This window comes from Onychomys torridus, chromosome 11 (assembly GCF_903995425.1).
Source record: "Onychomys torridus chromosome 11, mOncTor1.1, whole genome shotgun sequence".
In the NCBI taxonomy this organism is placed as follows: domain Eukaryota; kingdom Metazoa; phylum Chordata; class Mammalia; order Rodentia; family Cricetidae; genus Onychomys; species Onychomys torridus.
The window spans coordinates 50278860-50294988 of NC_050453.1; the positions used below are offsets into that span (position 1 = coordinate 50278860).

The 16129-nt window shown below is 33.7% G+C and overlaps 2 protein-coding genes across 2 annotated transcripts in view; one reads left to right on the top strand and one right to left on the bottom strand.

The window, feature by feature from the left end:
- The window catches only part of Cdc73 (cell division cycle 73), a 100342-nt gene that overhangs the window by 53376 nt on the left and 30837 nt on the right, over nt 1–16129 (top strand). The window lies entirely within an intron of this gene.
- B3galt2 (beta-1,3-galactosyltransferase 2) lies at nt 644–8362 on the bottom strand. The gene is made up of 2 exons (XM_036202111.1): nt 7686–8362; nt 644–3435 (listed from the first exon to the last, which is right to left on the bottom strand). The coding sequence occupies exon 2, from the start codon at nt 3304–3306 to the stop codon at nt 2038–2040; it is 1269 nt and encodes a 422-aa protein (XP_036058004.1). The 5' UTR covers nt 3307–3435; nt 7686–8362; the 3' UTR covers nt 644–2037.

Genomic DNA, 16129 nt, shown 5'->3' on the forward strand with positions numbered 1-16129 from the left:
CATTAGAACTTCACTGGTTTAATCTCCTCTGGGGACTCAGAACATCATTATTATTATTGTCTTTCAAGTCTATCATGAGGAATACAGAAATGATTTTAAATTGATACCTGAGAAGAGTAAGTACTTAAATATTTTTAAGAAGTCTGTTTTAAACCCAATAATCCTATACTAGTACAGTTTAAACTTCGGGGTGCTGTTTCTGTTACATACGTGTGCAGGAGTGCTTGCAAACATACATCCCTCCACGCCTTCTCCTTTTAAACTTCTGTGACATAAATCAGAGGGAATTAGTCTATACTGACAGTCCCTTTGTCTTTCATCACTGATGTGATTTTGTGTGTCTTTTTGTAGTAATATTGGTAACTCTGAAATTACATTGAGTAATTAAATAAGACCTGGTAGATGTTTTGTAGCTGATTGTTCAGAATCTTTTGATTTGGAATAGAGTACTTAGTTTCTGATTTAAAAGAGGGAATAAATTTAATATAAGTAGAACTCAGTGTATTACTAACAATTTTTGTGCTTCTGGCAATTTATTCTTCATAATAGGTTCAGTGATAAAAATGATTATTAGAATTATGGTCAGAGACATTCTGACTTAATTAAAATTGATAAATTTATATAGAATAAAAACACTTTTAAAGTTAGTGGGCTTTTGTTTATTGATGCTAAAATTCATGATGGGGTCAAACAAAATATGAGAACATTTGTATAGCATTCAGATCATGATTTTGTTATTTACCTTTTAAAAATAATGGCACCTTGATAAAAGAGCATTGAGTATGTTGTCCATTCTAAAGCAACAGTCACCAAACATTTGTAGCTTCTCCCCACCCCTCCCTAAATGGTTTTGAATTGGTGATGCAGATAGTTGTCATTTACCAAATGACAAACCTAGGCTTGTAAACTTGACATTGAGAGAAAGAAATAAGTTCCATAAAATGATTAAATGTTGGATTATGTATACCTGCTTTCAGAAAATACACTTCCGATATGTTGCTGTTTGGCAGACATTCATCTTAAAAATATATTGAATATGCATCTTAAAAATATATTGAATGAGGGGGGGCAAAAAAAATATATATATGTAGAATGAAATTACTACCTGTATTCCATTTTTCAATAACACATAATCATTGTGCTTCTATGTTAGTACTTTTGCTTCAGTTAGAGGAGCGTGATTCCATCTTACAGACATACGTGAAGTCAGGTATAGTTGTAGTTAAATGATAGCACTCTCTAAGAGTGCAATATTTCCTCTAAATGCAAAATTCACTGAAATACTGGCTTGGCCATTAATACCAATGAGGAAACAAAATTTATCTATTTTGAAACCTTTAATAATTCATTTTATAAAAACTTGAGCCTGAGACACGTTAATTTTTTTCACATTTACCACATCATGTCAAAATAATTTTCCCAGTATATACGAGATTAATTAATGAAAGAAATAGAAATAATTATCAATTATTTTAAAAAGTAAATGCTTGAATGAGAATTGCATTGCTCAAACACCTGAATATAAATGAGTTATGGAATAACTTAACTAAGTCTTATTGCACATAGTATAAAGTTTTAGAACTCTAGAGTCTGGTCAGAAAATGTGTTCTTTGCAGTTACAAAGTTCCCTTAAAATCAGTAGTACTGTCTTATTTACATTAAATCATATGGTTAAATCCAAAGTAAACCTAGGAATCTTTTGACTGTCTTCATTTCTTAAATTAAGATTTACGTGGAAAGTGTATGCAGGTACATTGTATTGGTCCCTAATGTAAGACTTGAACCATTTATGCATGCTTATTATTGCATGTTAATACAGAAAATCCCTTTTTACAATCTTTAAGTAGACTCTTTTGGGATACCTTTCTGTCATAATGTAATTTTATGAATTAGCTTCTTCAGAAATTAAAAAAATAGTTTTGGATTGCTTTATGTGATGAGTTGAACTAAAACTTGTCCTATGTATGTAATCAAGTTTTTAACTATACATGCTTTAAGTAGTATTTACAGATTCCACACTTGAACAAAAATGGTTGTTTAGTGTAGTTTGCGGTGCCGATACCTGCCTGCTTTTTCCTTTGCTGCGTTGACACAGGCGTTGTGCTTATTTTGTTGTAAATGGTTCCAGTATTTTATCAGTTCACTAGGCTGGAACTGATGCGAGGTAATTAGGTGGCTGTATTTACAGCTTGAGTAAGAAACTCGCCAGTGATTGAACACGAACTCATTGGGAGGGGGCACAGGATCAATTCTCAACTTGGCAAGACAGATCCCTACATACACATCTTCCAAGTGCAAACGACGGATGCCTAAAGAAACCTTAAATATCTTTTCTGCTAGATCCCCAGAAAAAACATAACCAGTTCCTGAACAGAAGACAGGGTAACGCTCACTTGGATAAAGGTCTGGTGGCATGTACCACTTGCTGTCTTTGTTTCTGTTAGGTGCATAACCTCTCATTAGGTACCCAGTAAAATAGTTATGTCTAGGAGGCAGATCTGGCTTTAGTAACTTGTGTATTAAATATTCAGTGTTGACAAACATGTCACTGTCCGTTTTCATAACATATGGAATATGTGGACAGTATGTTGCAACCCAGTTCATACCCATTAATGTTTTAATGGTCAGGTTATAGTATGTATCTAAGTATTCCTGTTGAATTATATCATGATATTGTCTGCTTTCTTCTAGAATTGCATGTTGAAGATAGCCATTTAGCTTAATACTTATGCCCAACAAAAAAATTCGTGTGATTTGGATGCCAGGTGCTAAACTTTCATTGCCCCATGTTTGCCGGATAGCTCTTCTTGCTTCTATTTGTCCAGGTTCTGCAGCTATTAATAGTATTAAAAATGGACTTTTCTCTTGGCATTTTTCAGGCTCATTGATAATATATTTGAAATGGTAAGAGTTTGGATGGCCAATACCCTTTTCATTATAATTGCTTCCATTGGCACTGAGTGTGTTCTCTAGTCCTGTAACTCCTTGCGGTGATAGGTCTGTGTTATTGGAGTTAGTTGCTGTCTGAGGCCTCAGAGTCTGAGGAACTGTTTCTTTCCAAATGTTCCGAAGGGAGCTGTGATTTGTCTCACTTTTTGTAGAACGAAATCCTCGGAAGGTGTATGTCACAGGGTTTTCTTTGAATCCAGGTCTGCCCGGTAGCCAGTCATGATGATTGAAAAACAAAAACATAGCAAAAAGAAACACTAGAGAAAGTACACCCATCAGGTGGGTCCGGAACAGAGACCTTTTAGCGTTCCAGGTCATCTTTGCAAAGCAGCAGTGTCTTCTCCTCCACTGAAGCATGTTGTAAATATCCAGTAATAGAGTAAGATCTATGAGGCCAAAAATACTGTTGTTGTTGTTTTTTTCCTGAATCAATACTGTTCTTTGGTCGTTATTTTCTGGTTCAGTTATGTGTCCCTCGAAGTCATTCTGCAAAGATGAAACATAATGGTTTACAAAACGCAAAATCTTACAAGCTGCCTTAAAAGGGCTCTCTGATTTGGTAATGTAAGGACATTTTTAAGCTGTGAAAAATAGGATAAACCAGAATAAAGCATATTATTTGTTTCCTTTTGACAAAAAAAATAAATAAGGTTTATTTCTTTTAAAATATTCTTGTAGCACAATGATAACCTGAAAGGTAAGTGATTAATTTTATTGGACTCACATGATGATCTCAGTAGCTCTGGTCACCTGTTCTTTGACTTAGGGTAAAGATTTTTAAAGTTGTGTGATGTAGAAAGGAAAAATGTTTTTAGATTTCTTACAAAGGGTTAGTAAGAAGGCCTTCAGAACAGATGGAAAGTTTACTGACATTAATTAAAATTGATTTGACATGCCATGGCGATATGGTGCAGTCAGTGGCCTTTTTTAGAAAATGGTCATGTATTAGTTTTGGGACAGACGGTGTAGGTTTGATTGTGGCAGAGTTCAGTTAGTCACAGTACGCTGCTTGGCGCATTTCCACTCTCCCCCACTGTGTTAAGAAAGTCAGTGAGAAGATACACCTGTCAAAATTAATTTTCAGGGTCCAGTAATTTCATGTGAGATTAGATGGTAATAAGTGATTAACATTTTTAAGTACTTCACTAATTTTAACCATCCACCTCAAATAGGAAATACCCAGGAGGTCATCAGTCTTAGTTATCTATGGTTTTGGCAAAGGGCATGCATTTTGCACATTTTTTTTTTTTTAGCTATATTTTTGCAATGTATAGGCAATGACCACTACTATCTTCAACTGCTTTAATCCTTGTTTTTCACAAGATATATTTTAAAATATTCTTGAATTATACTTTGTTGCATAATCTGCAACAAGCAGAAATTAGTTTAATTTTAAGTCTTCATAGTAGCATAACACTTTGATTTCTAGATCTTTAAAAAGTTACGAGCTAGTCAAGAGAAATTAATGATGCTGCATAATGAAAAATGGTTATCTTGCGAGAGGCCTTGCAGCATAGCACAAACTTACTTGTGTTTGTTAATTGTATTTTGTTTTTTCTTTTTTCCTATTCTTAGATGTTTCTAGATGAAGTGGGGTCATAGAAGTAGTTTGAATTCCAATAAAAGGTGTTTTGAAGAATGGAGACAAATATCTAGTTCTGATTTTTTTCCAGTTTTTTTTTTTTTTAATTAAACCCAGAAGTAAAAGTCATTTATTTAATCATTAATTTTGAGACTGGCATTATTAAATTCTTGTGCTCACAAAGTGATTTTTATTTTAATATTCACTGAAATAATTTCTTTAAACAAAGCAAATAAAATTTTAACATAGCCACTTACATTAAATTATATGTGTAAATGCATGTGCTTATTTAATTTAGCTTATGATATTCATCTGCTATGGTTGATGGCAGATTGGTTTAGCACTGATAGAAATGCTTTTAAGAAGTAATATAATTTCCCTGTAAGTGCTTAAAAAGTTGAGTAATTATAGCAAAAAACTTACACATACTTTTCACTTACTGCTTGAAAGTGTTAAGTGGTTATGAATGAAGTACTATTCTAGTAGCAGCCACTAGGAGGAGCAAGTAGGTGGGGATTTGACCAGATCTCTAATGTGTAACAGGCACTAAGGTTGGATCTTGTTTCTGAAATTGAATGGTGCTTTTAGTGAATAGGGTATTTCTCAAAGCCAAAAAAAGTATTTAATCACACACAGACAGTGATTTTTTTTTTAAATCTAGTTTGCACTTAGTTTTATTTACATGGATTTAAATCGTATAGTACTGTATAAAGATCAAAGCTATTCTCATCCTGTGAAACATGTTTCCTTTATGACATGATTATGGAGCTTTCTGGCCTGATTTAGAAACAGGTTTTCCTGCCTATATTTATAAATTTTATTTAAAGCAGAAAACTATTAAGAATTTATTGGAAAATTATTTGGTAGATACTAATGACACATACTCACCTTATGAGACTAGTGGATATTAAAGAGTTATATATATAAATTTAAAAAGTTACTTTGGAAAGTTTATTTGATCTGTTTCAAGCATTATATATATATATATATATAAACATATCAGCTTTCTATTGATAGAATATTGCTTAGAACATGGCTGAGATCCAGTCATTCAGATACTTTAAAAGTGCAAACTTACACTTCAAAAAGGAATAAAGTCAAGGTCAGATATTTAAATGAACGAGTAAAAGAGCCTAAGAGAATGAAGTTAAGTATTGAAGTAAGTTACATTGTTTTCAAGAAAACAGTATACCTGAAGTGATATTCCAAAGTGTTTTAATGTTACAGAAAGTAGCTCATAATTTTTTATTGTACCATAGCATATATTCATAATTGGTTGTAATGTGATTTTATAAGATGGAGGTACATCTTAATTCAAGTTTCAGGAGATTTGCCTGCTTTTAAGTGTTCTAGGAAGGCTTCGAATCCCTGTACAAATATTCCTATTTGATAACCTCCCATTGATAAATCAACCTCATGCATCTAGCCTTACATGGTTTGCTAAAGTTTCTCAGGGTGGATATATGTATATATCTGCATGTGTGTGTGTGTGTGTGTGTGTGTGTGTGTGTGTGTGCTATTAAAAAGAAAATAAAATTGCTATAACTATTTCTCCTTTTGTTAGATGATAAAATTATTCTCAGGTTAATGCCTGTTGTATTTTAGTTCTTGAAAATGAGAACAAGACTAGAGAGTGAAGTATTTTGCCATGTCTTACAGTTTTTTTTAAATAGCTCCTTTTCTGTTTTGATTATAATACTTTTAGTGTGTTTTTATATCGTATAGATTGTAATTTATAAGGATGTTACTATTAAATGTACTCCTCCCATAGAGTTCCTATTCTTTGACTTCAAAAGTTGATGTAAATCCATTAATATTCTGAAGCAGTCCCAGATTTAAGTGATGTTTTGATAGAAAAACTTATATACTTCTGTCTTGAAATATTTAGTCTATAAACTTAATTTCTAATAAAGATACCAAGAGAGGCTGGAGTTTTAAAACTGTGTTTCATTCAATAGTTTCTGATTTTAATTTATTAGAATACAGATAATTATGATAGAGAATTAATGTTTATATACAAGGTCTGATACACTCATTCAGTCTTAATTTTACAATAGAGAGATTCCATAGATTTTAAAATGATTTGCTTTTTTGTGAATATTAGTAAGTTTTAAGAAAGTGAGGGGAAAAATCAAAATACTTGATAGGTCTGTAAAATTGAGTTAGTTGCTCTTCTAACATTGATTGTCCCCAGGATAGTTCATATCTGTCTTATAGACATGTAGAGACAGCAGGTAGATTGTTACTACATGTAAATAAAGCCCAGAAGCCCATTATTGATAATTATTAACGGATATCTTCATATTAAGCTATTTTATGCTGTATTTTTAATTTCACTTTTAAAATTATTTTCAGGAACAGTCTTATACTCAATTATTTAGAATTGGTCTGTTACTTAAAAGCTCCCTATTTCATTAATGTATTTAGAGCAACTATTTGATATCTCTTTGTTTAAAATTGTATTCATTGATACTGTAATAACATGTGACTGACTACTTGGTAGTGTTATGCTTTGCATAAACTCACTACCATATGTGTTCTGATGCTAATGTTTTAACTTGTATCCTCTTGTAGCTCAATAATATGTAAAATTTGCTGATATACTCTTGAATTATGTTTGTCATCTCTGAGGAGATAGTTATTAGAGAAAAGATATTACTAAGAACTGTTAAGATTTGGATTGAAAGAATTTTCCCAAATAGACCCCCTGATATTAAGATCATATTTGATGCTATTTAATATAATTTTACTGCACTATCTTTTGATAGCCATTTTAAAGAATGTGCTTTAATTTATTAAACAAGGAATCAATTTGACCTAATTTGCTAGAGAATTGCTATGTATTTTTTTTAAGGGCTATAGATTTTTTTCTTAGTTTAATTTCTCAGAGAATCTTTTCAGTACATCTAGTTACTATGTTTTTTCTTTTAATGTTTACAATTCTGAAGAATTACTCCCAGCTACATATTTAGTTGAATAAAGCAATGATAGCTTGTCTTCTAGAAAAGACAGATTATAAAATCATGTATTTAGAAACCTTTTCATAGTTTCAAGGGCAGTGAACTGTATGAACTTGTTTATCAAGTATTAGTGCCTTCAGGGCTATAAAATCGTAACACATTTAATGCACATTGTACACAAGACAGCCACATACCTTTCTTTCTTGGTCAGGCCATTTAGGTGGAGAAGATTATGCCCACCGAAAATACTTTTGGCACGCCATCACTTCAGCAAAAAAAAAAAAAAAACAAAACCAAAAAACGATGCTATCGAACATGCGCACATCCCCCAACAGTCTGCCTCCTGTGATTGCTTTTCACAGTATCCAAAGTGTCCATCTGTCGGCGCGTATTCAAGTTACCCTTTTTGTTCATATGTGTCCTAGTCTTCAGAGGTTTTCCCTTTCTTTCATTTTCTCCCTTTGATTAAACAAAAGAGCTGTAGCTGTCCGTTCTATTTGGTGCACTGTTGTCTCTTTCCGATAGTTGATGCATTGAAGCTCCTTACATCTGCTGTATTCCCCGGCTGGACAATGCGGTGCTGTATTCTCTTCTCAGTATCCATATTTCTAGTAGTAGTGCTGAGCTGCAATGTAAAGCAGCAGAGCTAGGGTTTAGTGTTTCACTTGCATTGGGGGAAGAAAAGGGCTTTGCCTCTCTTCCGTCGTTGTTGCCTGGCAGCTGCAGGAAGGATTTTTTTTTTTTTTTTGAGCAGTTTTACTGGGGTTTTAGGCTGTAATATGAAATCCACGGTTCTTCAGCTGCTGCACAGGCAGGCAGCAGTTTAAATGTGGGCTTGACAGATGCTCTCTCTGACAGAGCAGAATTTAACGTCACTGCTTGGCTGAGTCCCACGTGATTGTTTGCATTCATTTTGACTAAAAACCTAAGGTAGGGAAAACCTTAGAAATCTTGCTTCTATATGATACATTATATTTACTCAGAACAAATAGGGTGATGAGTGAATATAAAAGTATGGTTATGAAATGAAGGTTATGGTTTTTAAAATCTTTATTTAAACTTGTGCACAGGCTTTCTAAATGTTTTCTGTGTTCAGTGGTGGCTTTCGTGTTTCTTATCAAGCTTTTCTAGAGCAGAAGTAACAAAAGCTTTTACATGCAAGTTGGTGTAAATTAACTCTTTCAGTACATTACTACTCTTAAAGTTTTTTGTCAAAATTGTTCTGGTTTTCTAGTCTCGTTAAAACATTGTTTTTTATCTGAAACTTAGAATTCCCCCCTCCCCATTTTCTACAGCTTATCTAAATCAGCTGCCTTGGATTACTTTAATGATGTTGTGATACAGTCTACATTTTTGCTCTCTGCATTTTTAGGGTTCTTGATAGAAAAGTAAAGTTATTTTAAATCTTTTTCTTGTTTTCAACATTAAAAATTTTCTTGTAAAATTACATGTGTCATAGAATTAAGATGATGAAGTAGATATAATGAACATGCATAGATTTTCTTGATTGGTGAGTCCTACATGATTGATTTTGCATTTTGACTAAAAACCTAAGGTAGAGAGAAGCTTAGAACTTTTGCTTATTGTATAATAAATATCATGTATATTTATACATATTGCCTGTGTGTGTGTAAAAAAAAAAACATAGTCATGAGCTAGAGTCTAGTGCTTCTAATAAAGTTTAATATTTTTAAAAGTGGATCAGTAAAATGCCATCAAACAGGTATTATAAACATTAGAGACTATGAACTCCTTCTCTGGTAAAGTTATCTAGGCACCTGGGCACTTGGGCATCTTTTTTTCCTACAAGAGCACTCACTGAAGCAGATATTTTTGTTATTTGTTTTTAATGGCTGTAACTAACATTTCCCTCTGATATTCTAGAGATACTAACTATTAGACATTTATAGTTTTAGAGCTTATGTTATATATTCTAGGGGAGCAGACTTCATTTATTTCTCATATGGTGAGAAATATTTCAGGTGAATAAAAAGTTACACTTCCTTTTATAGCTTTAAATTTTTGTCTTCATATTTTACTTAGAGTGTGTTTTGTTGGTTTAGGTGTACTCTGTGACTTTCTTAGTGTGTGTCTTACATCCCTTAGAATGTTAGGACAGTAGAACTGAAGGAGGAGAGAAAACCCTGAAGTTTAGGAGGGCCTTTGGCCTGCCTTAGTTACATGGCAGGAAGAGGACTGGAACTCTCAGTTTCTTAGCGTTTGGTTCTTAAAACTCCACACCTAGTTTTCACTGCTTTTCTCCCCTCTGGGCTTGGTAATTATACAAACTAGTAGGTAAGGGAATAATGTTTATTGAATCTGCTTAAATAATTTCTCTAAAGCAGAAATGGATTTTTAAATATCAGTGATTCATAATAGTGGGGCTTGACTGAGGTTAAGGAACCATACAGTTATTGTTCATTCCAGATTAGATTGAGTGATAAGTACTAGAGATGGTATGTAAATGATCTTGCCTCATGATAATTTTATTATTGTAATATCTATTTTAAAGACAAGGAACTAGTACCTGGACTTGTGAAATAATTAACCTAAACACCCATTAACTACTGTTGGGAAAGGGTTGGATTAGAATTTTGAAACAGAATTACTTAAAATTTTAAAATCTGAATTTCTGTAATTTATTCTTGAACATTATACTACGTGGCTTCTGGAGAAATTGTGAAACTTTCCCCCCAAATATTGGTATAGTACTGTAGGAATCATTAATGGAATGCTGAAAGTGTTTTCACTTTTTTTCAATAACTGTTTATTAACAAGCTGCTAAATGCTAACGTATACGTTAAGGCACAGCTTATTAATTATTGGGAGTATGATGATGATGGAATAAATTCCCCATCTTTTCTCTAGGGTAGGACAAAGTAATTATTTTGCCAGTGATTGTTAATCTATTTTAAATCTATCTTTTGGTAATACTGAAAGCTGGGCAGTGCTAGGTAAGTTCTGTACTTCTGCTCTACATTCCCAGCAATATGTTTATTTTTAATTCACAGTGATTACACATATTCGTGAAGTACCTTGAGACATTCTATACAATCTGTGATGATCATCCCAAGACAGCTGGCACATACATCATCTTTAAGATGTCCTTTTTAGATACTGAACTGGATTTATTATGGCTCTCAATTAACTGAGGGTTTCATGGTTAACTCAATAGTGATTCCTTTCTATGTTAGGTTGAAGCCTGAATTACCCACCAGTGAATTTTTTTCTGCCGATTGATATGGGACAAGTGTTTATATGACAAGATTTCTAAGATTGATAATCAGAGGTTCTTGTGTATCAGGCAGAGTACACAGCAATAATTTAATTCGAACTATAATTAATATTTGTACTTTGTTTCTTAAAATTTAAGTTGATTAACAGCTTAAAGTTTAGAAAAATAGCAGCTATGAGGTAAAATTTCCTTTAGTGGTGTTTGCTAACAACTTCAGGTTCCAGGCAACAGAAATGGTGAAAATCTGTGACTGGAAACCTTGTACAACTTCTTCCTTTTGTCTGTTCATTTTAAATCCAAATTCTGTGGTTAAACTAACTCAAAGAGTTGTGGCAGGTTTCTTTCTCAAACTTAGCAAACTGACAGTTGCCCTGCTAAGTTTTATAGTTATAAGTGGAATGTAATTGTTGCTTACATAGATCTGTTTCTATTTTTATAATAATGCCTTATGGGGGGGAAAAAGGTATCTATTACTTTGGGTATTGTGGCCTAAACTGTCTACCGGTCCTCCCTCCTTCCTTCCCTCCTTCCCTCCTTCCCTCCTTCCCCTCCCCTCCTTGCTCTTTCTTTTGTAAGGAATTTTCTTAGACATGTCTATAATAACTCTTAAGGAACTGAAATGTAAAGGAAGGGTTTGTAATGCTTCCTAATTCCTTATTTCTACTAAATACACAAAAATTATTCCCTTATTCATATAGTTAATAGTTCTGAGTGATTTACATGATATAAACTAGCAGTAACTGTGGGAATTTCCTGTTTATTATTATGTGTAAGTTCAATTATTTGTTTTTGATTTTAAAAGTTTGACAAGAAATGGCTGGAGAACACTGAGCTATTAACTGTTGAATAGGAGAAGAAGGGAGCTCTAAGTCCACTCTTGTCTACATTGTTCTCCCTTTTGTTTGTGCTTTACATGGCCCCTATACTTCACACTTATTTCAGCTCATGACAGGAACTAAATACTTTTTCTTTGTAGTGCTAGATTTTTAAAACAGGTATAATTTTCACCATTTTTATTTGAAAATTACTATTTGACATAGTTATCTAGGGATCAGGGTTAGTTTTACTGATGTTCCCTAATGTGCACAATAATATTTGCTTGCAGTTTATACCTCTTGGCTTTTTTAAAATATAGACTTTTTCATTGCATGAAAGATGCGGACAAATGACATATTTTTGGTTACATTAATGTTAGTAAATAGCATTGCCCTTTAAAAAAATTACCTATTAAAATATTTTTTTCTTTTGAGGTCCACTAGTTATATATGAACTGTTTTTTTATTCTTTGAATTTAGAAAGCATGTGTTAGCCTAATTGTAAATTAGCAATCTCAGAGTGACCACAAGTGTCAGTGTTTGCCTGCTTTATTTTCTCCTGCAGTTTTCATTAAGTTGAATAGCAGAAACTCAGTTAAGAATTTCTTTTGACTTGAAAGCAAAGTTAAATATACATGTCTCTTTCAGAACTAGTTATCAGCACTTTTATTTTAATTCATATAATTAATAAACTATAAACATGATTAATAAACTGTTAACCTAAAAGAGTATAATCATTTAAAATTTTCAGTGATTTGGCAGCCACAGATTTAGCTTTCATGTTCTCTGTTATCTCAGTGAGTTAGCAGTTTCAGTTAAGTATGTCTTTTTCCAGTTACAGTGATGGTGTTGGACTGTGGAGACAGCTCAGTGAGTAAGGTGGTGGTTGTCCAATCACGATGACATACCCTCAGCACCAACTTTTATTTAAAAAGATTTATTTATTCATGTATTTTATGTATACACCAGAATAAGAAATCTGATCTCATTACAGATGGTTGTGAGCTACCATGTAGTTGCTAGGAATTGAACTCAGGACCTCAGGAAGGAGCAGTCAATACTCTTAACCACTAAGCCCCACCCCCACTTTCTTTTTTTAAAAGATTGTATAAAATGTCAACTTATATACTTTAAAACAAAATATTTGATGATTATGTCACTTATTATTCATAAATCGTGATTGATATTACTATGAAATGTTTGTCTTCCAAGGAAGGGATTGGGTGACATCTCAGGCCCTCAGTAATTTGAGGGAAGAAATCCATTCTATGGAAAGTCATAGTAGTTAATAATTTTTTCTTTTTGAGACAGGGTCATTCTTTGTTGCTGTGGCTCTCCTGGGACTCACTGTGTAGACAGGCTGACCTTGAATTCACAGAGATCTGCCTACCTCTGCCTCCCAAGTACTGGAATTAGACATGTGCACCACCATGTGTGGTTTGTTAATAATATTTAGTGGGTCAGGTTGCATCTAGAGGTAATCACATCTGTAGGCAAGTTCAAAAAGCCAGCTACTGACCCATCTGAGATATGATTAAAGGTTGCTTCCTGACTTCATTCAATGTGCTAAATTAGTACTGCTACATTTTGATGTCTTTCACTCATGTTTTTATCTGTAATTGCTTATAACAGTAGACTTAAAGTGTTTTCAGTTTTGCAATGTTTTCATGAGCATAATGTGATTTCCTGGGAATCATGATCAATCAATCAATCAATCTTAAAAAAGAAACTTAGTCATTTTCAGATGTGCTTTATGTATGTAACATATGCTGGGCGTAGTCTTAAATGTTTTAGTATACCTGTACTTTGACTTATCACAAGATGTCAGGCTGAAAGTTTCTTTAAGATTTAGGTTTTAGAGTATTTTCAATTAGGGATATTCAGCAAATAGCAAGCAAGTAGCATTACACATATTGGCTGTGTGTGTGTGTGTGTGTGTGTGTGTGTGTGTGTGTGTGTGTGTGTCTGTCTGTCTGTCTGTCTGTGTCTGGTATGCATCTCAGTATTCTGCTGATCCATGAATGTGGGAAATCTTTCCATTTTCTAATGTCTTGTTTTTTAAAATTTTTTTCAAGACAGGGTTTCTCTGAGTTCATTCTGTAGACTAGGTTGGCCTTGAACTCAGATTTGCCTGCCTCTTCTAAGATTAAAGGCGTTTGCCACCACCGCCTGGATTCTTCAGTGTTTTAGTTTCCTCAAATTAGCATATATAAAAAACAAATGCTATGCTTTTTAATCATGTTAACTGTGTTGTGTGTTGACAAACAGTGAGTACATATGTTTTTTAAAAAAATATTTTCCCCAGTGTGGCTTGTGAGGTGTGCTTCCCACAGTACACAGTGGGGATTGAATACAGGATAGCTCATCTGTTGTACAGCAGTTCTTTTCAAAACAACAAAACCCCTAGCAAAAACCTCCCTAGTGTGCTTAAAATTCAAATGTTTAAGTGTTGTTCTGTTTAAGAATTCTGATTTTTAAATCCAAACTTCATAGCAGTAGCTTGCTTTGATAAAGATAAAAACATGCAGTAGTATAATAACTTTATGCTAGTTTATTTTTTAAAGGATTTATTTTTATTATTTTAAAATTACGTGTGTTTGAGTGTATTGTATGTACATATGAGTGCAGGTGACCTTGGAGGCCAGAGGCATTGGATCTCCCTGGAGCTGACGTCAAAGACAGTTGTGAGCTACTGAAGTAGGTTCTGGACACTGAATTTGTGTCTTCTGTAAGAGCAGTGTATGCTTTTTTTTTTCCCTTTTGAGCTGAGGATCGAACCCAGGGCCTTGCACTTGCTAGGCAAGCGCTCTACCACCGAGCTAAATCCCCAAACCGCAGTGTGTGCTCTTAACTGTTGAACCATTTCTCTAGTCCCAAGTTAACAGAATTTTAAACACATTATTTGCTTCATTTGTAGAATATAAATGTGTCTCTAGATATGTTCTTTGTTTTCTTCATTAAGCCTTTTCAGTATCTCAGGTTCATGTAAATAAAGCTATTAAAACCAACTTCAGTAACTTTTTGTACTTCTAGAGTATTTCTAGCTAGCCAGTGAGTTCCTAGAGTCTTCCTAGCCTTGCCTTCCCAGTTACTAGCATGACAGATGTGTGCTACCACACCTGATACATACTTTTGCCTACTTGTTTAAGTAACAGACATTCATTTCCCAGTGCCAGAATATCTTAGATTATCTCATTCACTAAAATAAAACAATGAAGAGTTACTTGTAAAGAGCATACCTTACTTTGTTTTTGTAATTGAGTTATTTTAACTTTCCCAAAATAGCTCATGTCTTAATGCAGCTAGCTATAATGCTAAATTTCCCCCACAAGAGAAAGCAAGTTTCCTCTCCAGTTAGCCATTTATCAGCTCCTTTGGTTGTTTCTGCTGATAACTTTATTTTCATGACTTTTTCTAGCAGTCTTAATATCTTTAAAAATATCAAAAACCAAAAACAGTAGTATTGGCACTCTATTTAGTGTTACTGTTCTTATTAATTCATGCCAGACACACCTTTGAAAATATTTCACCTTTTCATCTTCACAGTAGAGAGTGGTAGAATTGTGTTATGCCATTACTCAGATCTCTTACACAGTTTCAGAAGAACAGAGATCCAAGTATAACGTGCGTTTTAAACTGGGCACTTGCTAGGAGGCCTGGAAATGACTCCCAATGAATGACACAGTAAGGAGCTTCCGAGTTTTGTCTTGTTGATAAAGTATTGCTGTGTCACACTGTGTAACTGTGTGTGGAGTCAAATTAACCAAAACTAGACTGCAGTGATTTAGACAAGTCAATTTGTATAAACTGAAAAAGACAACAGATAAATCTTTCTTTTGCAGCTCACAGAAATTTGATCCAACGAGTTGATCAAAAAGTTGAGGCCAGAAGATGTGTGTATAGTACGCAGAGTGAGATGAGGGAGTTTAATGATTCATGTTATGACAAATTATTAGAGGAAAAGCAGAACTTGAATGCCAGTAGGACAAGGTAATAGATGTTAACAAAGAGAATTGTATTCCTTTTGTATGTATTTATTTATACTTCCTCTGTCTTTTATGCTAGTAAGTTATCTTCTTGAATCAAAGGATATCACTGTTCTAGGCATACCTTGTAGTTCAGCCTCATGGTTAGAATTCTTATCATCTAGCTCTTATTTGTAAGAACTAATCCCAGGAAAGGACTTTTGTTGACTAGTTTAGAATGTGTGCCTTTTTCAGTGACCAAGGAATGGGACTTTATTTCCTGTGACCAGGGAATGATTACTTTATTGTGCAAACAGTAAGCATTCATAGTATTTAAAAGGATCAAGGTTTGAGCTTATTAAAAGTAGACAGAAATTCCTATATGTTATTTGTGATGGACAAAAAGGTATTTTGTTTTGTTTGTGTTGCTTCCAAGCTGTAGTCTTTTGCCTGATCTATTTTGATTTAAAGAAAAAAAAAAAAAAAAAAAAGCCAGCCAGGCGGTGTTGGCGCACACCTTTAATCCCAGCACCTGAGAGGAAGAGGCTGGTGGACCTTTCTGAGTTTGAGGCCAGCCTGATCTATAGAGCGAGATCCAGGAAAGGCGCAAAGCTACACAGAGA